The 23,307-nt window shown below is 39.6% G+C and overlaps 1 protein-coding gene across 1 annotated transcript in view; it reads right to left on the bottom strand.

Annotated features, from left to right (window-relative positions):
- Positions 1 to 16,561, bottom strand: part of SNX2 (sorting nexin 2) — a 61,524-nt gene extending 44,963 nt beyond the window's left edge. Inside the window, exon 1 of the mRNA XM_018050677.1 lies at positions 16,396 to 16,561. Within this exon, the coding sequence (XP_017906166.1) occupies positions 16,396 to 16,503 (108 nt within the window). The 5' untranslated portion in view covers positions 16,504 to 16,561. The remainder of the gene's footprint in view (positions 1 to 16,395) is intronic.

The raw sequence follows: 23,307 nt of genomic DNA, 5'->3' as shown, positions 1-23,307 counted from the left end.
CTTGATTATTAATAGAGATTTTTATTTTTAAAATGTCAAAATTTCCTGGGGATCAGAAGTTCTGGATTTCAGTTTTGCCTGCACACTAACTCTTCCATGTTTACATAAATTTCCTTGCTGTTGTTGTTCAGTCACTAAGTCGTGTCCAACTCTTTGCAACCCCACGAACTATAGCATATCAGGCTACCCTGTCTTTCATTATCTCCCAAAATTTGTTCAAACTCATGAAAAGTACATCAGAATTGCTATAATGGTGCTTCCCCCCGCCCCTTTTATTTTTTGACTACCACTTCACTATTTTACAATTTCTAAATCTAGAGTCATCTAACTTGATTTCTTTTTGCATTTCTTAACTTTGTTTGATAACAACTTTGAAAAACACCAAAATTTGTAAAAATTACATGCAATCTTAAAAATAGTCAATCTCAACTCAAGGCTATTATTTAGTGCTTGTGTAATGAATCTGTGATCAAATCTCAAGAGAAAAGACAATCAACAGATCCTAACCCGAAAACAGATATTGCAGTATTAGCCAAGAAAACTTTTACAAGGTTTTCAAGCTATGCTCTATGAGATAAAGGTAAATATATCTGAAGTGAATGAAAAAAATGAATGTTTGCAGCAAAGAAATAGAACCTACCAAAAAAACAAACAAAAGAGAAAGAGAAAAAAAAAGAAAAAAGGAAAACTCCAGAACTAAAATCAAAGTATCTAAAAAAGTTCACAGACTGGGTTCAATAAAAGAATAAAGATGAAACAGAAAAGTGTCAGTGAACTTGAAAATAAATCCGTATGAAGTAGCCAATCTGAATAATCATGAAAAAAAAGTTAAATAAGATGAACAAGACCTCAGAGGTCTGCAGGATATTAGAAGGTCTAACATTTATGTTACTGAAGTCACTAGAAAGATGAAAAATTTCTGCAGAAATATATACAGAAAAAAACTGTTGAAAATTCTTGAAGCTGAGGATATAAATGTATAGAAGCAAACTTCAAAGAGGATAAAACCAGAGCAAACTATGACTACAACATATTATCACATTGCTAAAAATTAAACTATTAGGGGAAAAAATGAAAGTAATGAGAGAAAAAAACCCACCATTTTCACAGGGACATATCAATTTTAATGACTGTAGATTTCTCATCAGAAATCATAAGACTGAAACAGTCTAAGAATAGTTTCTAAGTGATGGAAAAAAAACTGTCTACCCAAAAATCTATAAACAGCAAAAATATTCTTCAGGAATAAAGGTAAAATAGTTTTCAGATGAAGTACAAATAAGATAATTCATCATCAACAGACCTGGTCTTAAAAAAAAAAATGCTAAAAGAAATTCTTTAAGCTTAAGAAAAATATACAAAAGGAAACAATGAAAGAAGGAAACATAACAGGAATGCTAAATATCTGAATAACATAAACTACTTTTTCCATCTTCAATTCGTTAAAAGAGATAAGACAATTCAAAGTAAAAACTGTAATACAGGATACAATTGTAACACATGCAGACTATTAATAACCTATGATGTATTCTTATCACAAATAAATGTTCATACTATGCTAGTATCTTGGATATTCATAGTTCTTTGACATCAAAGTCACAGAGAAAGAAAGACTAGAATGTTTATGTAACAGAACGGACTCTTTCCTACTATAGGTTAGTGCCTGGGAGTGGAGAACAAGCTGCGAATGGTGTGGACCAGGAACAACTCCAGTAACGGCTGGGGTGGCGGCAGGCGTCCCCTGTGAAGAGGCTACGAAGCGCGCGCTTTATATCAGCCCAGCCATCAGCAACACAGTGTCCTGCTGCTCTGCTCACTGAGCAGCCACTTGGTAAACGCTCTCAGGACTCACTTGCCTCTGCCTCTGCCTCTCCATGTCTCTTTCAGTTTCCAAGTGGGTGCAGGAAGAGCTGTTCTCAACTGGACAGAAAGGAGTATGGAGAGAGTGGCCACTGAATGAGGAAGTGATGGTAGAAGAGTAATGTGACAGCTTCTGGGTGATCTGAATTATCCAAGACAGGTTATTCAACACAGATATTGAGGAAACATATTTATCTTTCCCCCCAAAAGATTAGGTCTGTTTAATATCCAGTCTAATAAAGACTAGGCTTCCCTGGTGGCTCGATGGGAAAGAATCCATCTGCAATGCAGGAGATGCAGATTTGATCCCTAGGTTGGGAAGATCCCTTGGAGAAAGAAATGGCAAACCATTGCAGTATTCTTGCCTTGGAAACCCCATGGACAAAGAAGCCTGGCAGGCTACAGTCCCTCGGGGTCATAAGAGAGTCAGACATGGCTTGGCAACTAAACAACAACAATAAAGATACTGTATTTTCTAGAGCAAAGAACAGGCAGACATTGTCTAGTATAAATGATTTAGGTTCTGTAAACTCAAGTTTCTCAGCTATGACACAAACCAGAGGCTGGTGCAATGCTGGTCTGGGCCCCTCTGTCTCATCATGCTGGCAAGAGAGGGGCAAGGGAAAGAGGTACAAAGACACTCATGCTATTTGCTATGCACTGAGTATAAAATCCTTTATTATGTCAACCTCTAGCAACCATAAAAGAAATTAGCTGTCAGCTTACCAGGGAAGTAAAATTTACCCTTTATAGTTCTTAAAAGAAAAACTCAGTGATCTTGAAGATAAGTCTTAGGAAATATCCAATCTGAGTAATAGAGAGGAAAAAAGAAATGAAGAAAATGAACAAAATCCTAAGAACCTGTGAAACAATATAAAAAAGTTCAACAATCACATTACTGAAGCCCCCAAAAAGAGCAGCACAAAATTTTTTTTTCAAGAAGTTATGGCTAATTCTCCAGATCTGGTGCAAGACATTAATTTACAGATCCAGCAACATGAGAACTCCAAACAGGATTACTTCAGAGAAAACTAGATGCAGTCTCATCATTAAAAATGGCTGAAACCGAAACATTAAAAAACTAAAAACTTGAAGCAGCTAAGGAAAAACAAACAAAAATTAACACTTATAGAAACAGAAGAACTGAGTATTTCTCATCAGAAATCAGAGACCAGAAACAGTAGCACAAAATCTTTAAAGTGCTGAAAGAAGTGCGAATGCAGAATTCTATATCCAGCAAAAACACCCTTCAGGAATGACGGTGCAATAAAGTTCTTCTCAGATTAAAGGAAACTATAGGAATCTGCCATCACTAGATCAGCTTTTTTATAAAAAAGGGCTAAATTCTTTGGCCTAAAGATACACAATACAAAAAATGTAAATACACCAGTTATAATATACAGGTGGACAGACTGTGTATAAAAGTAACAATTCACAACAATCGCTGCCTACAAAGCCCTACTTTAAAGATATAAATAAGTCAAAACTGAAAGAATGGAAAAAAACATGCTATGCTACCAAAGAAGAGCTGGAGTGTTACATCAACAGTAGATAAACTTAAGAATATCACTGGCAGTAAAGAGGGGTTTGTTGCTGTTGTTTAGTCGCTAAATTGTGTCTGGCTCTGAGACACCATGGACTATAGCCCACCAGGCTCCTCTGTCCATGATATTTCCTGGAGCAAGAATACTACAGTGGGGTACCATTTCCTTCTCCAGGGGATCTTCCCAACCCAGTGATTGAATCAGTCTCCTGCTTGGCAGGTATATTCATTACCACTGAGCCACCTGGGAAGCCCAATAAAGGAGTAGTATCATACGGTAAAAGGATCAATGTGCCAAGAAGTTGCAATGATACTAAACTGCAGTAATTGATACAATAAATACAGATAATAAGAGAAGGTAGAGAAGATCTGGAAAATACTATCAGTCAACTGACTTTTAGAGAATATTTCAACAGTAACATCAGACTATACACATTTTTCAAGTACACACAGACTATTCACTATAGGAGGGCACATTCTGGGCCATCAGACAAACCTTAACAAATGTAAAAGAACTGAAATCATAAAACACTCTCTGACAATCAAATAAACAGCTATCGGTAACAGAAAGCTATGCAGAAAATCCTCAAATTTTGGAAATTAACACTTCTAAATAACCTGTAAGTCAAAAAGGATGTCACAAGGGAAACTATGAAACGGTTTAAACTGAATGAAGACAAAAACAATATTAAAGTTTGTGGGAGACAGTTAAGGCAGTGCTTCAGAGAAATATATAACTAAACACGAGTACTCAAAAAAAGCCTTTTATCAATAATCAAAGTTTTTATTTGACAGAACAGAAAAGCACACCAAACAGCAAGCAGAAGAAATTACTAAAATTAAAAAGAAAACAAAAAACAGAAATCAAGAAACCAAAAACTGATTCTTTGAAAAAGAAAGAAAAATCCCAATAAAATGACAAAGCTTTAGCAAGATTAAAACAAAACAATAACAAGCAAACAAAGAGATGGCATAAATTACCAATATAAGGAATAGAAAGGAAGGGGCATCACCCATAGACTCCATGGATACAGTAGTAAGTATGGAGTATTATGAAAAACTTCTGCCCATAAATTTCACAACTTACACCGAAAGGACAAATTCCTTTAAATTCATATACCGCCAAAGTTCATCAAGAAGAAATACTTTCATAACTATCAGAGACACTGAATCTGTAGTTAAAAATCTAACAAACAAAACTACATGTTCAAATGATTTCACTAGCAAGTTCTGGCAACAATTAAGGCAAACATAAGACTAATTCCACACAAACTCCTCAAGAATACAGAAGAGGAGAAAACACTCTCCAATTCATTTAATGAGGTAAGCATTTCTGATACCCAAAATCAGACATTACAAGTAAAATAAAACAACACCCAAGTATCTGTCACAAACATGGACACAATAGCAGCAAAATACTAGCAAACTGAGTGCAGCAATATATAAAGGAAAATAAACACATGACGACTGTGTGGGAATTCAAAGAATTCAAGGTTTACTCGACATCTGAATATCAATCAACACCACTTTATCAATAAACTAGAGAATCACATGAATATATTACATGCAGAAAAAGCATTTGCCAAAATTAATATCCATTCATAGATACAAAATGCAGAAAACTAGGAATAGAAGGGAAATTCTTTAACCCAATAAAAGCCATCTACCAAAACAATACTCTAGAAAGAAAAAAAATGAACATTTTCCTCCTATGAGCATGAATGGGGAAAAGATACCCACAATCACCACTTCTGGTCAATATTACACTGGTGGATTCAGCTAGTGCATTAAGGCAAGAAAAAGACATAAAGATTAGAAAGAGATAAAGCTCATACCACAGACAACATGACTGTCTACATAGAAAATTTCAGACTCTAAACTCTACTAGAACTAGTGTCTAGCAACAGTTGCAGAAAACAGAGAAAATGTGCTATTAATGACAGAACGTAAAAGATATAAAAGCACCAAAAAGCCGTAAAATAGGTATAAACTAATAAAATGTGCACTAGATTTGTATGCTGAAAAGTAGAAACACGAATGGAAAAAAAACAAGAAAGACCTGAAAGAACAAAGAGAGAGAGAGAGAAATAGTATACTTATGGCTTAAAGGCTCTTAATAGTATCAAGATGCTAATTCTCCCTCAAACTAATGAACGGGTTCATAGTCATCTCAATTAAAATCTCAGCAGGAATTTTTGATAGAAAGCAATAAATAGGTTCTAAAGTTATATGGGCAGGCAAAATAACAAGAATAGTCAAAAAACAACTTCGAAAAGAACAAACTCACCGGATTCACACTACTTGATTTCAAAACTCAGTGAATCAAGACAACACACAACTGGCAGAAAGACAGTCAAAAGACCAGCTACACAGAATCCAGAAATAGACCCACACAGAAATGATTTTTTGATAATCATTCAAAGAAAACCCAAGGAAGAATTTTTTTTTTAAGTTCAGCTTCTTTATCTTAATACAAATCTTAAATCCACTGATGTTGTTTCATGTACTGAAAAATACAGTCAACTAACTTAAGATTTATAGAGCATTCTGCTCAATATCAAACTAAATATATTCTTTTCAAGTACACACATACTGCTTACCACAAAAGACCATATTCTGAGCCATAAAGCAAACTGTAACATGACTATCTTTCAATAATTGAAATGAGATTTTATATGCAAAAAAATGAACCTCAACTCATAAGAAAATTAACTCAAAATCAATCAAGTCTAAATATAAATAAGCTACAACTTTAAAACTTATAGAAAAAAAATTAGGAAAAACTTTTGTGACCTTGGGCAATGCTACCCAAGGATATCATATGCAACGCGTAAGGCTGCTGCTGCTGCTAAGTCGCTTCAGTCATGTCTGACTCTGTTTGACCCCACAGACTGCAGCCTACCAGGCTCCCCCGTCCCTGGGATTCTCCAGACAAGAACACTGGAGTGGGTTGCCATTTCCTTCTCCAGCGCATGAAAGTGAAAAGTGAAAGTGAAGTCGTCCGACTCTTCACAACCCCATGGACTGCAGCCTACCAGGCTCCTCCGCCCATGGGATTTTCCAGAGAGTATTGGAGTGGGGTGCCATTGCCTTCTCCAAACATATAAGGCATTATCAATCAAAAACGGATAAAACAAGCCAGACTGGGAAAAAAATACCTACAAAACATATGTGATGAAGGATTTATATTCAGAATACATGGAAAAATTCTCAAAACTCAATAAGGAAACCTATTTTAAATGGGAAAAAGATGAAAGAACACTAAAGACAACTTTCAGATGGTGAATATGTAGGCAAAAAAGTACTCACCGTCATTAATCATTAGGGAATATATATTAAAATCACAGTGAGATAACACTACATATCTCTTAAAATAATTAAAGAGCAGCGGTATGCTGGTATATATTTAGCAATCAGGTCTTTGGGAAAGAAGACCCTGAACTTTAGCTTTCACTGATTCCTGTGGCATAGACAATTACCTCTGTGGCTGATCACTCCTTACTGAAAATGGAGCTAGTAAGACACTTTACACCACACAGATACAATAGACACATTAATTCAGGAGCTCAGAAACTAGTAAAACACAGTAAAGAAATAAACAAGTGCCAATTGTAAATATTTACTGCCTTTAAAAATATAATTTATGTTTACATAACCTTTAACAATGACTGTTTACTAACCAGCTTACAAAATTCCTGAAAATTTAAAGATCAGTTCTTTCAAGCCAGCATAAGTCAGATATGTGGATCACAACCAACTGTGGAAAACTCTTAAAAAGATGGGAATACCAGACCAACTGACCTGCCTCCTGAGAAATCTGTATGCAAGTCAAGAGGCAACAGTTAGAACTGGACATGGAAAAACAGACTGGTTCCAAATTGGGAAACGAGTACATCAAATCTGTATACTGCCACCCTGCTTATTTAACTTACATGCAGAGTACATCATGTGAAATGCCAGGCTGGATGACTCACAAGCTGTAATCAAGATTTCTGGGAGAAATAGCAACAATCTCAGATACGCAAATGATACCACTTTAATAGCAGAAAGCAAAGAGAAACTAAAGAGCCTCTTGATGACGGTGAAACAGGAGACTGAAAAAGCTGGCTTAAAACTCAACATTTAAAAAACAAAAAGAATGGGATCAGTACCATCAGTTGATGGCAAATAGATGGGGAAAAAGTGGAAAACAGTGACAGAATTTATTTTCTTGGGCTCCAAAATCACTGCAGATGGTGACTACAGCCATTAAATTAAAAGACGCCTGCATGTTCCTTGGAAGAAAAGCTATGACAAACCTAGACAGTATATTAAAAAGCAGAGACATCACTTTGTCGACAAAGGTCCATACAGTCAAAGCTATGGTTTTCCCAGTAGTCCTGTACAGATGTGACAGCTGGAGCATGAAGAAGTGCTGAAGAGCTGATGCTTTTGAACTGTGGCACTGGAAGACTCTCAAGAGTCCCTCTGACAGCAAGGAGATCAAACCAGTCAATCCTAAAAGCAATCAACCCTGAATACTCATTGGAAGGACTGATGCTGAAGCCAATGCTCCAAAACTCTGGTCACTTGGTGCGAAGAGCAGACACTTTGGAAAAGATCCTGATGTTGGGAAAAACTGAGGGCAAGAGAAGGGGGGCAAAAGAGGATGAGATGGTTGGATGGCATCAATGACTCAATGGACTTGAGTTTGAGCAAACTCCGTGAGATGGTGAAGGACAGGGAAGCCTAGTGTGCTGCAGTCCACGGGGTTTTAAAGAGTTGGACAAGACTTAGCGACTGAACAGCAAACAAAGCATGCCACTGCCTGAAACAGAACTGATACTAACAAATAGTATGTGGAGCAACTGAATTCTCAACCATTGAAGGGACTTCCCTGGTGGACTAGTGGCTAAGATTCAAGCTGCCAATGCAGGGGACCCATGTTTGACCCCTGATCTGGGAACTAGATACCATATGCTGCAACTAACAGTTCGCATGTCATATTAAAGATCCCACATGCTATAACAAAGATCTTCTTAGGCACCTCAACTGGGACCCACTGCAGCCGAATAAATAAATAAACATATTTTTTTTAATGGCTCAAAACACCATTGAAACCTGTCTCTTTTCCTTCTTTCTTGGAATGTTTTATAATGTTATTAGATTTCAGAGATAAAATGAATGAAAACCTGACCAGATAACTAAAAAACAGGCAAAACCAGCTGCACCTAAGGGTCCTTCAGGCGATCCTTCAGGATTCACACTCAATAAATATATACAAAGCTCTCTAAGTAGGGAAAAGCTTTCAATATTAAGGCAACTTTTATAACGGGAGGAACATACCATAATATGCTTTTGTCTTGAAGAACCATGCTTTTGTTTATCGGTTTTTAAAGAATAATTTTATCTGTTTCTGGCTGTGCTGAGTCCTCCCCGCCGTGCAGGCTCTTCTCCTGTTGCTGTGCCGGTGCTTCTCACAGCGGTGGCTTCCCTCATTGCAGAGCGCAGGTTCCAGGGCACCTGTGCTTCAGCAGCCATGGCATATGGGCTCAAGAGTTGTGGCACACGGGATTCGGTGCTCCAGAGCATATCATGATTTTGTTTTAGTGAAACCATATATGATTAGTTCTCAGACTTGGAGAACTCTGTCTTAATGGACATGGTCTTTAGTTATATTGAGCTAGCCAAAAAGCTCACTCACTTTTTTCAAACGAACTTTTTGGCCAACCCAATATTATTACTACAGATACCTATTATAATTTGAGTTATATTATTAAAGAGCCATCAACCTGTAAGACTAAAAGTAAATAACTTCATCTCCCTTTGCCTTATCCCCCCACCCCAAACCTTTCTAGCAGAAAGTTTGGCAGTTTCTGAGAAAGTTAAACATGTATTTACCACAAAACCAGTCATCCTACTTCTAAGTATTTTCCCAAAGGAGATGAAAAATATGTTCATACAAAAATCTGTACATATATGTCTATGTCATCTCTTCATTAATGTCCCCAAACTGTAAACAACAGAAATGTTCTTCAACAACAAAAAACTGTGATGCCTAATACAATGCAATACTAAGTTCAGCAATAAAAATGAATGACTCTTGATACACGCAACATCCATAAATATCAGACACTTGAGGTTAAGTTACAGAAGCCTCATTCAGGAAGTTTCACACAGTTTTGTTTGTACAAAATATAATTCCATTTATATGATTCCATTTATACGAAATTCTGGAAAAGACAAAACTACCGGCAAATACAAATCAGTGGGTGCCAGAGGCTGGGAGTGGGTGGAATTAACTACATGAGGGAATTTTTAGAAGGTGATAGAAATGTCATGCATCTTCAATGAGGTGGTAGCGAACTTTACTGAGGTAAATTTTATCACAACTAAAAACTATCATCACAGGGAAAAAACACAAGAGTTCAATTTTATAGGAAAGTGGGCACTCGAAAATTAACATGAAAGACAAATTTTAGGAGTTCCCTGGTCGCCCAGTAGTTAGGACTCCATGTTTTCACTGCCAAGGGCCTGGGTTCAATCCCTCGTAGGGGAACTAAGATCCTACAAGCCGTGTAGCATGGCAAAGGAAAAAAAAAGGAAAAAAATTATTCTATTTCAGGAAGAAAAATGAAAAAATTTGAGCACCTCTGCCTCAAGCAACTAAAGAGTAACATTTTTTTTTATAGGCACTAAAAGTAGTTCAGTCCTTATATTTAATAGTTTCCAGGGCAAGTGGTCAACTAGTTATACCTTGTCATAAATCTCTTTCTAGTGTTTCCCGTGCAGTTGTCTTTAAATACCTGGTCAGAAAATGTCTTTCCTCTGAAACAGGTAATTCATAATGAAATTAAAAAAAAAAATTTAAAGATGGATGCCAACCTAAAGATTTGAAGACAGAATTAGGAAAACAAGATACACACTTTTACTACCTGTTGTGTTTAAACAGTAGATACTAAACTTCAGTTCTTTATCAAAAGACTCCTTAGTCTTTCTCTACTTGCTCTCTGCTGATGTCATCTACTTTTCAAGGTTTCAAAGATCACATCTACACAATTAAGTCACTCCAGGTTTCTACACTATTTCTGCTGCTGCTGTTTGCTACATCGTGTCTTACTCTTCATGACCCCATGGACTGAAGGACGCCAGTGATAGTCCTACACTGTCTTCTGGAGTTTGCTCAAATTCATGAGCACAGAGTCAGTACTGCTTTCCCATCATCTCATCCTCACAGTACATGGTACTGTTTCTGTACCGTGTACATATTTCAGTTACACACATTATCACCTGGTATTGCAGGTGTTTTTTCCACAAAGCTGTGTTTATTATGCTGACTCCTGTTCATTCATATACTCCATGAGGCCAAGGACTAGATTTCCACAGTTCAATTTGGTGTTGCCATTCAATAAATTGTATTGAATCTGTATCTCTACTCCATCCGGGATTTCTACCTGTCTGATAGTCTCTTCATTGATGTAACTTATTCCCAAATGAAATAAATTTGTAACTCCTTCCCCGAGACATTCAAAGCGTTAAGATGGCCATCTTTTAATCTTGTTATTGTATCAACCTCCTTCTCTCCTTTATTAATTGCACTATTCCTCTCGAGGTCTTTAACCTTAGACTCAAAATAACCTCCAGCTCATCAACCTACCAATGATACCTCCTACAAATTTATCCCCCAAACTGCCAGAACGTTAAGCTTCCAAGGCAATCATATTACTGCCCTGAAAATCCTGTAGGGCTCTCATGCACCTATGTAACAAACTTCAAAGCTCTGCACAGTCTCACCACGTAAACCTGTAACACGCTGTATAGAGCCACTCAAAATTATTTATGGTTCCTTATAATACGGACTGAACCGTAAGTGACATTTGCTATTTTCCCACATTGAAAATTTCATTCTACCCTTTAAAGTCTCTCTTAAATATTATTATCTCAGTGGCTGTTCCTAGCCAGTAGAAACATTTATGTCCATCTACCACGTGTCAGGAATGCTGGTAAGAGTTAACAATCTCCCCCAGTTCACTGGTACTTTCAGTGAAAATTGGTGTGTTTTCAGAACATAGTCACAATCTCTTTGGATCTGAGTTTTCTATACTTCTCTTTCTTCTTCACCAGAGATTTTCTTTCCTCAAAGATCTGCTGATATCTAGCTGATCTTTATACTCCCACTATCATCTAAAAAGTACAGCAGAGAGTAAACAGTCAAGTATTTACTGAAATCAACCAAGTACAGCATCTTCTGAGCAGGCATGGGGTTACATGGTGGGGAAGGAATTCTAAGACCTGTGAACCTCCCATCTGGAAATTTCACTTGAAATATTCGATAAACTCTATCATGTGACAGTGTTAGGGAAACTGTAGTACTCAGCTTAACTTCAGTTGACCTTAAGATGAGAGGCTAGTACGAGAACCAAGTATAAACATCTATGTCAACCAATTTTCAGAAAGAGTGTCAAGACCGTTCAATGGACAGTCTTTTCAACAAATGGTGCTGTGACAACTGGATAGCCACAAGCAAAAAAAAAAAAAGTTTCTCTCATACCATATACAAATGTTAACTCAAAACAAATCAAAGCCGAAACTATAAAACTCTTAGAGGAAACCTGCATGATCTTGGATTTGGCAGGGGATTCTTATATATGACGCTGAAAGCATGAGCAACAAAATAAAAAGTAGATGAACTGAATTTCATCAAGTTTTTCAAAAGCTTGTGCTTCAGAGGACACCAGAGGAAATGAAAAGACAATTCATGGAATGGGAGAACCTCTGCAAATCATGTATCTGACAAAGAACTTGTATCTAGAATACACAAAAAATTTTTTATAAATAAAAAGACAACCCAACTAAAAAATGAGCAAAGGCTCTGAACAGACATTTCTTCATAATGTACAAATGGCCAACAAGAACATGAAAAGAAAATATAATCTTTAAGAAAGACTTAATTTAGTCTTAAAGAAAATATAATCAGTCTCACTGTTGATATATGTATGTTCTGGTATACAGACGTGATTTTTGTTGTCATAGTACTACAGTGAAATACCCAAATAAAAACTTAAATTCATAAAAAAAGAAAATATAATCAAAACCACACTAAGATACCATCTCTCAAGCATTATGATGGATAGAATAAAAAAGTCAAATAACAACAAGCATTGGTGAGGATGTGAAAAAATGGGTTCCCTCATACATGGCTGGTGGGAATGTAAAATGGTGTGGCCATTTTGAGAAACTCCAGCAATTCCTCAACTGATTAAAAGCAGAGTCATCATATGATCTAGCAATAATAATATGCAAAATGTGGAAACAATGCAAATGTCCAACAAATGACAAAATGGATAAACAAAATATGGTATAGCCACACAATGGAATGTTATTCAAGCATAAAAAGGAGGACATACATAGACTCTGAAAACATCAGGTTAAGTGAAAAAAGTCAGTCACGAAAGACCACATATTACATGATTCACTCATATGAGGTCCAGAATAGGAAACATATAGATAGAAAGTGAATTAGTAGTTGCCTAGGGTTTATGGAATGGGGATGCGGGTGATAGTTAAAGGGTACAGGGTTTCTTTCTGAGGTAATAAAAATGTTGCAATATCTGTGAATATACCAAAACACATAAAACTGTACATATTACATGGGTGAACTGTATGGTCTATGAACTAAAAAATGAACAACACTGCAAATCAACTATTAATTTACTCTAACAAAAATTTTAAAAAAAAAAAGGAACAGGGCTTCCCTGGTGGCTCAGTGGATAAGAATCACCTGCCAATGTAGGAGACATAGGTTCAATCCCTGATCCAGGAAGATTCCATATGCTGCGGAGCAACTAAGCCTGTGTGTCACGACCACCAGACCTGTGCTCTAGGGCCTGGGAGCCGGACTACTGAAGCCCATGCATCTAGAAGTGACTACCTGGAGAGGAGACCCCGCTCCTCACAACTAGAGCACGCCCTCGCATGGCAACAGAGACCCAGGGCAACCAAAAATAAAGAAAGAAAAGAACAGGCAAGTAATACATAAATCTCCTGACTTTTTAAAGGTATAGTCTTACTACTTCATGCTACTTTAGGGCAAGCACCTCTTAACCTTAGGACTATATCATTTTTTAAAGGCAGCATTGCAAAACCATCTAAAGCCTCTCAAGTACCAAAAAAGAACAAGCTTTTGCCAGATTTTTTTCCCTTCTCATTTCTTTCCGTGTCCCCTATGCCCGCCCTTCACCACCGTGTTTCACAGTCACAACAGAAGCATACAACTAGATGTTTCAAATATGCTTTAACTCCTGACCAGGGCTTTATGTGACTGTTCATTTTGAAAAGAAATGATTTTAATACTGGGATTAAAATATACTCACAGCATACATATATACTATGTTGTACAGTCATTACAAGGTTAATAATTATGATATTGAAGCTGTGTATAATTTAATTTTTACTTATATGGATTTCAATTGATTTTTTTACTCCCAATGCCCTCAAAGGATAAAGTTCCTACATGAACACTTTAAAAACTCTTTTTTTTTTTTAATAGAAAGACGTTCATTTTTATGACTATTACACTTTATAGCTTAGGTAATAACTATTTAAAGCAGATGATCTGCATCAGAATCACCTGGAGCTTTGCAACTCACCCTTGTCTGTGGACTTGAAGCAATGTCACAATAAGAGTTTGTTAAAAATGCAGGACACTGGTTTATCCCAGCCCTACAGAATCAAAATTTGCACTTTAACAAGATCTCCAGGTAACTGACATATGAAGTTTGAAAAGCAATGATACAGAACACTCAGAAAAGATGCAGATTCTAGTGAGACAAAGATATCTGCATTTTAAACAAGAATCCTATAGTTTCTCCTCCACACTGAGGTTTGAGAAGCACTATTCTATTCAAAAGAAAAGTGACATGCTGAAAAAATATTCCTTTAGAGCAGCTTTGGTATACTAATAAGTACTGCTATGTACCCTTCCCAAAATAGCTTGAAAAGCAAAAAATAATAATAATTCTGAATTTATAAGCCTCACAGTTATACTACTTTAAAATATCCTGAGTCTCATGAAATAAAGGGTTTAGATGAATAATCAAATCCAACTTTTTAGAAAGCTTTCATAATGCACTAACCACAATACATTTATTCATACTCAGTGCTCTATAGACTTTAACTGGGGAGAGGGGTGGGGAACACACAGCCTTATTAAACAGTCCCACCCAAATGGGAAATAGAAACTGTAGTTCCTTTCACTCAACTTTAAAAAGACCTCGATTAAACAGAATGCTTAGTGATCACAATATTCCAGTTTACACTAATGTTAAGTTTATTCTGATCCTTCTTGGCGGAAAATCTTTGTAGCCCCACAGGGAATACAGGTCTTACAATCCTGCATAGACATTACCTTTCAAAACATGTCATGTAGCTGTAAAGTATAAAGGACTACAAGGATACTACCCCCAAAAGGTAATTTGCTGTGCACGATAATTTTTATTAAATCTTAGGAGATGCTGGTTTTGACAATTCATTCAACAAATATTTGCAAAATGCAAATGATCAAGATTTTATGAGGAACACAGAGATGATCCAGGTACTATCCCTGGCCCCAAGAAGCCTAAAATCTTGAGGAGAGGTGAGGTTTGGCCAGGAACAGGCATATACAATTAGCAGAATACGGTCAGTCCTGAAAACGGTCAGGGAAGTTACCAGTTCCACGCAACTGAAAGCTAAATAAAGGATATTCTACCATAATTTTCAATTAATTTGGTGCGGAGTGGATCAAGCTAGGGAAGCTTATTAAAAAAGCACTTTATAAGGAAGTCTAAGGTCAGACGGTTAAGCGTCTGTCTACAATGTGGGAGACCCGGGTTCGATCCCTGGGTCGGGAAGATCCCCCGGAGAAGGAAATTGCAATCCACTCCAGTACTATTGCCTGGAAAATCCCATGGACAGAGGAGCCTGGTAGGCTCCAGTCCATGGGGTCACAAAGAGTCGGATACGACTGAGCGATTTCACTTTCACAGTCTAAGGTAAACAATTCTTTGGGAAATTTGCTTATATTTTAATACACATACACACACTTAAAGTTCGGCTATCAGGTGTGTGTGCTCTCATCAAAGGCAAAGCAATTGAAACATGAACTAGATTCAGGAGGCCCAATACAGTTAAGTTCATAGAGGGCGTTTCCTTTGACAAAAACAGGAACACGTAGCTTCAGAGATCGCTGATCATGCGAGAAAAGAGGAAAAAGGAGTGAGGATCTGTTATTTCTCCCCTGGTAACTTAAAAAAAAATACTTCCCCCACTGCCTAGCAGTTTCCTGGACTACTCCCTGCCTTCAACTTTGTATTTTATCAACACTATGATCCTTAAAAGGCTTAGAAACTAAACACAAGCAAAACCGGCCAAATTCATTTGCCTATTTAACAGTCTAAAACAGAGGTACCTCCCTCAAGGGGAACTAGCAGTCCTTGATGGTCCAAGACCGGGAAAAAAGTGCATTCGCACGGTCCCTCCAGCGCCCCGGCTACTCAGCGCGCTCTCTTCACTGCTCTCCCTTTTCAGAGGCACACCCTCCCTTGGGAAGGGAAAAGCAAGCACCTCTTGAAAGAGGCTGCGGAGGTTGCCCGGCAGCGCCAGGAGGTGTGCTGAGACCCAGGGCAAGACCTTCAGAGCTCTGGAAGGAGAGGCGCAAGTGACACCGCGGAGGGCCAGCTGAGCGGGGAGAGGACACTCGATGCTCCGTCCGGTCCCGGCCCTCAGGGGATCAGGTCGGCCCCCGGCCCCGCAGTTCGCTCTCCTAAGCAGGCCTGGCCGCCCAGGCCAACTCCGGCCCAATGACAGGTACGCGAGGTGCGGCCCGCGTCACAGGTGTCGCCCCAACCAGGTCCTTGCAAACCTGGGGGTTGGGGTGGGGGGGACGCGGAGGGTCAAGTCGAGGCAGGGCAAGCACCAAAAGGTGAGACGGGCGGCAGCAACGGAGCGCAGCACCCACGGCGACGCGGTCTCACCTCTAGGGTGGAGACAGTGCTGGTGAACAGGTCCTCTCCGTCCTCCAGCTCTTCAAAGTCGGTGGGTTTCCCGTCCCCTAGCGGAGGAGGTTCCCTCTCGGCCGCCATCTTCGCTCGCCCAGACGACTGCGCGAGCGGGACCTCGCGGACCTGTCACGTGAGCACGCACGGCTAGGCTAGCGCGCCGGCCGCCGGGCTCCCCCTCCTCCCTGGCCCGCCGCGCGCGGCCCCGCCCAGCGGCGCGCGGCCCCGCCCCCGGTCTCGTGCAGGCGTCAGTCCGAGCGCGCGGCGCTCCTCCCCGCCCCTTTGCGTCTCCTTCCACCCCCACGTCTGGTCCCGGCTACTTTTTTACCGCCCACTTGCTCTCCTGACTGCTGTGGAAGAATCTTGGCGTTCTATTACCGTGTCCCCTTCTTAGCGGGACTAGGCCAAACGACTTTTGTTGTTACCAGTTTTAAATCTTCTTTAGGAAGTGGAAGAACTTGGGGACCAATCTTTGGGTTTGGGTTATGCACAGACTGAGGGCAAGATTGAGGATCGGCAGGAGAGAGAGACATCTCTCTTAGATCTCTGGGCTGTTCTGTAGAGCTTTGAGACATGATGGAAATGTTCTGTCTCAGTACTATCCACCAAGGCTTCCCTCGTGGCTCAGCGGTAAAAGAATCCGCTTGCAATGCAGGTGTAGGTTCCATCCCTGGGTTGAGAAGATTCTCTGAGAAGGAAATGGCAATCCATTCCAATATTCTTGCCTGGGAAATCCCATGGACGAAGGAGCCTGGCGGGCTACAGTCCATGTGGTTGCAAGAGTTGGACACAACGACTAAACCACCACCACCACCGTCCACTAGAGTAACCGATGGGCATTGCAGATAGCAACCTGAGGTTAGTATTTTGCTGGAGAAGAAACCTTCACAGGGATTCTTTACAAAGTAAGTATATAGAAGCCTTCAGCCCTCAATGGCCGGGGAGTTAGAAGTCCTGGGTTTTACTGGCTATGTACAAGACTTACTTAGCATCACTGTAATTATTATTGTCTTTTGAAGTGCATTGAGCAGACGGTTTTCCTAGTCGCTAGGATTTCTTCCACCCCTATTTCTTAATTTTTATGATCATTGTCAAGAAGCATCAACCCAAACCACAACTAATTTAAATAAGTATATCAAGGCCCAAATGTTGCTTGGATGAGCTGGATGCATGGGCCAGTTGTCACTGTCATGCCGCATCACCGTCACCACTGCCGCCGGCCTGTCTGCAATAACCAGCTGTTGAGGCACATTCCCCCGCCTGCATTCCACTACCTATGGACAGTCTGTGGTCTGTCACTGATCAGAAACTTTAATCTCTTTTGAAAGTTCACAGTCTGGCTTGAAGTGATTTTTCTCTGTATCCTGTTTATCAGTGCCTCTGTTTATTGCTTACTGCTTTCTGTCTTATGCTATGGTCATTTATATTCCCAGCATATCTTTTTTACTGGACATCTGATTTAGTTGAAAGGTAGGTCCAGTCACTTGTAACAGAACCACATTAAAAGAGGCTTTTTAAAAACTGTAGTTTAATTATTCCTCATGTAGGATGACAAAGGATCCATGACATTATCCAGGGATTACAGACTCCTGTTGTTCTGCCCTCCCTAGGAATAGAATGTCTTCCTTATGGTTCAAGTTGGCTCAACACCACAACCATATTCGAGCAGACAGCAAAGGAATAAAGGGAAATGGAATGACATCCCATCCCCTTTAAGAACATGGTCCAGAAATGGCACACACACCACTTCTGTCCATATCCCTTTGATCAGCTTATTAGTTGCTTGGCTGTTCCTAGCTGCAGGAGACTAGTAAATACTATCATTATGTGCTTCTCCCACCCCTAAGAAGGTTCTCTTACTCTGGAAGAAATGAACACCACTGTAGGAAACCAGCAGTCTCTGCTATAAAGCATCCATTCACTCTTCTCATGGTAGCAAACCTGAATTTCCTTCGGCATAATCATTCTTTCCCACTCTCAGCTAGTAGTTTCCTCCAACTCAGGACTGGAGTATATGACCTAGGTTTAAGTCAAACCTGGCATTGACTCCCTTGACCCTAGTGATTGGTAGGAGGTCAGATTTGGTGACATTTCCCCAAACTCTTAGCAGCTTTGATTGTCTTACTTTCTCTATCCAACCTAAACTCCACTGGGACTATAAAAATTGTCTTGCTCTTTTTCTTCCTCATCCTTTGTTTTTCTGTTTTGTCTTCTCTGAGATCCTAAATCCAATTATCAACTTCTACAATCTTATATCCATATTGCCAAGAACATTTTGAAAAAAAGTAAACCCCAGTCTCAACTGGTGATTCTGCAAGTCCATGATTCTTAACCAAACTCCTCACAGCCTAGATATCATCACTGGCTTCTTTTCTAAATCTTTCAACCATTCTTTCCAGTAGAGGTTCTAAAAATTCACTTTCTCATCAGGTATCCCATCACCATTTCTCCTCGTTTTGATCAAATGACTTAGCCTGCTCATTCAATGACAAAAACAAAATCTGCCAGTTAAAACCTTCAGTCTTCAAGTAGGATGGAAATTCTCTTCTCTCTGTGCTCCCATCACTCACTGTGCATGTTTCTATAACACCTATTATACTGTAGTGTGATCATGACCACTTTTCCATCACCCTTGATAGTCTGCAGGATTGTTGCATGTCAGGGCTCTTTCTTATTTGACTTTGAATCCTGGGTAGTCAGTCACTCAGTCGTGTCTGACTCTGGAACCCCGTGGACTGTAGCACATGAGGCTTCCCTGTCCTTCACCATCTCCTGGAGTTTGCTCAAACTCATGTCCATTGAGTCAGTGATACCATCCGGTCATCTCATCCTCTGCTGTCTCCTTCTCCTCCTGCCTTCAGTCTTTCTCAGCATCAGGGTCTTTTCTAATAAGTCGGCTCTTCATGTCATGTAGCCAAAGTTTTGGAGCTTCAGCTTCAGTCCTTCCAATGAATATTCCTTTCCTTAGGGTTGATTTCCTTTAGGATTGACTGATTTGATCTCCCTGGTGTCCAAGAGATTCTCAAGAGTCTTCTCCAGCACCAAAGTTCAAAAGCATCAATTTTTTGGCACTCAGTCTTCTTTATTGTCCAACTCTCACATCCATACATGCCTACTGAAAAAACCATAGCTGGGTGACAATATACAGGGTAGTCCTCTACTAGTCATCAATCACTGTAAACCAAATTATACCAACCTTAGCAGCCTAAAATCATAAATATTTATTTTCTCATAATTTCTGTGGGTCAAAAATCCAGCTGCAACTTAGCTGAGTGCCTCTGACTCAAGGTGTCTTACAGGACTGCAGTAAAGGTATCTAGCAGAGTGGCAACCAATTCAAGCAAGACTCAATTGGGAGAGGACCTGCTTCCACGCTCACTCATGTGACTGGTGGCAGGTCTCAGGTCCTTGCTGGCTGTTATCTGGAGACTGAGTTCCCTTGCATACAAGCCTCTACATAAAGCTTTTGTTTTGTTTCTGTTTTTAATTGGAGGATAATTGTTTTAACAATATTGTGTTGGTTTCTGCCATACATCAACATGAATCAGCCATAGGTATACATACGTCCCCTCCCTCTTGAACCTCCCTCCCACTTTCCACCCCATCCCACCCTTCTGAGTTGTCACAGAGCACCATATTTGAGCTCCCTGCCTCATACAACAAATTCCCACTGACTATTTAAACCATAAGGTTTTTCAAACAGCTGTCAGCTTGCTTCCCCTACATGAGGACTCTAAGAAAGATAGAGTGAGCCAGGAAAGGACAGGAGAGGGTGAACAAGACAGAAGCCAGAGTCTTTTTGTAACCTAATCTCAGAAGTGGCATCTCATCACTTTTGCTGTGTTCTGTTCTTTAGAAGCTCACATTACAGGGAAGGGATTAAATGGGGGATATGATTAATAGGAGGCAGGGATCTTGGGGGTCATTTCAGAGGTTGCCACACACCCCAATTGTGTTTAGTACTCAATAAAATATATAGTATGCTGTTAATACCTTCAGTGAATAAATGAATGAATATATGAAACTCAGAAGAGAGGGCTAAATGGAAGATATAAATTTGGTAGTTAATACCACTAGTATATGATATGGGCCAGGTAGTCTGGGAAGCACAACCCTAAGCATCATTAAGAAGCAGATAAAGGAAGAGGTGGCATAAAGAAAACTAAAAAGCAGCAAATAGATAGGAAGCGAGGTAGGAAGGAGGCAAAAGGAAGTAAAGGAACAAAAGAAAAGAGTGTTTGGCAGTATCCATTGCCTCGGTATATTAATAAGGTGGTAACTGAAAAGGTGAATGATTAATGAGTACAGAAAATGAAGACAGCAAGTTGTGATGGCTGATTTTATGTGTTCCTTTGGCTGGACCACAGTGCCCAAATATTTGGTGAAGTATTACACGGATGTTTCTGTGAAAGTGTTTTGGGGATGAAATGAACCTGTAAATCAGTGGCCTTTTAGTAGCAGATTACTCACCATTATGTGGGTGGGCCTCATCCAATCGGGTAAAGGCCTTAATAGACCAAAGACTGACCTCCCCCAAGCAAGAAGCAATTTTGCCAATAGACCTCTGCCTTTGGGGTTGAACTGCAACTCTTCGCTGAGTCTCCAGCCCACTGACCTACCTTATCAGATTTTGGACTCACTAAAGGCTGCCCTTAGTGATGAGATAGCTAGAGGACATCACTGATGCAATGAACATGAACTTGGGCAAACTCCAGGAGATGGTGAGGGACAGGAAGGCCTGGCGTGCTGCAGTCCATGGGGTCACAAAGAGTTCGCATGATTGGGCAACTGAACAACAACAACAGAGGGCTTCCCAGGTGGCGCTAGTAGTAAAGAACCCACCTGCCAATGCAGGAAACATAAGATACCTGGGTTCCATCCTTGTGTTGGAAAGATTCCCTGGAGGAGGGCATGGCAACCCACTCTAGTTTTCTTGCCAAAACTGGAGAATCCCAAGGACAGGAGCCTGGCAGGCTACAGTTCATGGCTTGCAAAGAGTCAGACATGACTGAAGCAACTTAGCATGCATGTATGCCAGCCTCTACAATTGCATAAGTCAGTTCCTTAAAATAAATCTCTCTCTATATGTAACACATCCTGTTGGTTCTGTTTCTATGGCAAATCCAGACAAATACACACGTATAGACTATTCTTTTAAAATATATAAATGGAAGCAATAATAGAATAGGTCAGTAACTTGCTAAAGACACAGGCTTACTTTTTTGTGTGTATGTTTTATTTTAATTAGATTTAAACATGTTTATATATTATGGAAAGAGGTGAAAAGATGACAATAAGATGAAAATATAATAATAGAGAAATAATTGGAATGGTTGAGATCTGAAGCATACAGGCAGGAATAGGATAAAAGCAACTAGAAGAATGTGCCTTAAGAAAGAGAAGTTTTACTTCATCCTTTTGTATGGAGAAAGAGACATTTAGAGCCTGTATTAGCTTTTGTGCATAACAAATCATTCCAAATCTTAGTCACTGAAAACAACAACCATTTCTTATTTCTCATGAGTCTGCAGGTCTACAACTTAGCTCTGCTGGACCAGTTGTGGCGAATTTTATCATAAGGATTGTTCATTTATCTGTGGTCAGCTGAAGGATAAGTCTAAGGGCTGGCTGACAAGGATGCTTTGGGATAGGACAGTTTAGCTCTGCTCCATATACTCTCATACTCTTAGACTGGGCTTCTTTTCTCTTTTATTTCTCTCACTCTCTCTCTCTCTCTCTTTTTTTTTTTTTTTTTTTGTATTTTTAGTCTGGGCTTCTTTGCAAGGCTATGATAGGATTTCAAAAAAGAAGGTAGAGACATACAGGTACTTTGCAATCTTCACAATAGAAAGTCACATAGCCAAGCCTAGGATCAGAATGAGAAGTGACTACAAAATTATAGGGCAAAGGGTGTGGAAAAAGGAAGTCACTAATTTGGTTCATTAATGCAATCAGTTTACTACAGGGTGGATGTAGTTACAGACTTGTTAATAAATAGAGGGGCAGAAAATGAAAAAGTCCACACCCAACTTTATAAGACTAGAGATCTCTTCCGGAGAAGACAATGGCACCTCACTCCAGTACTCTTGCCTGGAGAATCCCATGGATGGAGGAGCCTGATGGGCTGCCGTCCATGGGGTCGCGAAGAGTTGGACACGGCTGAGCGACTTCACTTTCACGTTTCACTTTCATGCACTGGAGAAGGAAATGGCAACCCACTCCAGTGTTCTTGCCTGGAGAATCCCAGGGACGGGGGAGCCTGGTGGGCTGCTGTCTATGGGGTCGCACAGAGTCAGACACGACTGAAGCGACTTAGCAGCAGCAGCAGCAGCAGCAGCAGCAGAGATCTCTTCAAGAAAATTAGAGATACCAAGGGAACATTTCATGCAAAGATGGGCATAATAAAGGACAGAAAGGGTATGGATCTAACAGAGGCAGAAGATATTAAGAAGAGGTGGCAAAAATACACAGAAGAACTATACAGAAAAGATTTTCATGACCCAGATAACCATGATGGTGTGATCACTCACCTAGAGCCAGACCTCCTGGAATGTGAAGTCAAGTGGGCCTTAGGAAGCATCACTATGAACAAAGCTAGTGGAGTTGGTGGAATTCCAATTGAGCTATTTCAAATTCTAAAAGATGATTCTGTGAAAGTGCTGCATTCAATATGCCAGCAAATTTGGAAAACTCATCAGTGGCCACCAGACTGGAAAAGATCAGTTTTCATTCCAATCCCAAAGAGAGGCAATGCTAAAGAATGTTCAAACTATTTCACAGTTACACTCATCTCACATGCTAGCAAAGTAATGGTCAAAATTCTCCAAGCCAGGCTTCAACAGTATGTGAACCGTGAACTTCCAGATGTTTAAATAGGATTTAGAAAAG

Source organism: Capra hircus, chromosome 7 (assembly GCF_001704415.2).
Source record: "Capra hircus breed San Clemente chromosome 7, ASM170441v1, whole genome shotgun sequence".
Lineage (NCBI taxonomy): Eukaryota > Metazoa > Chordata > Mammalia > Artiodactyla > Bovidae > Capra > Capra hircus.
Note: the sequence above shows the minus strand (reverse complement) of the source record. Positions and strands in the feature narration are given on the sequence as shown.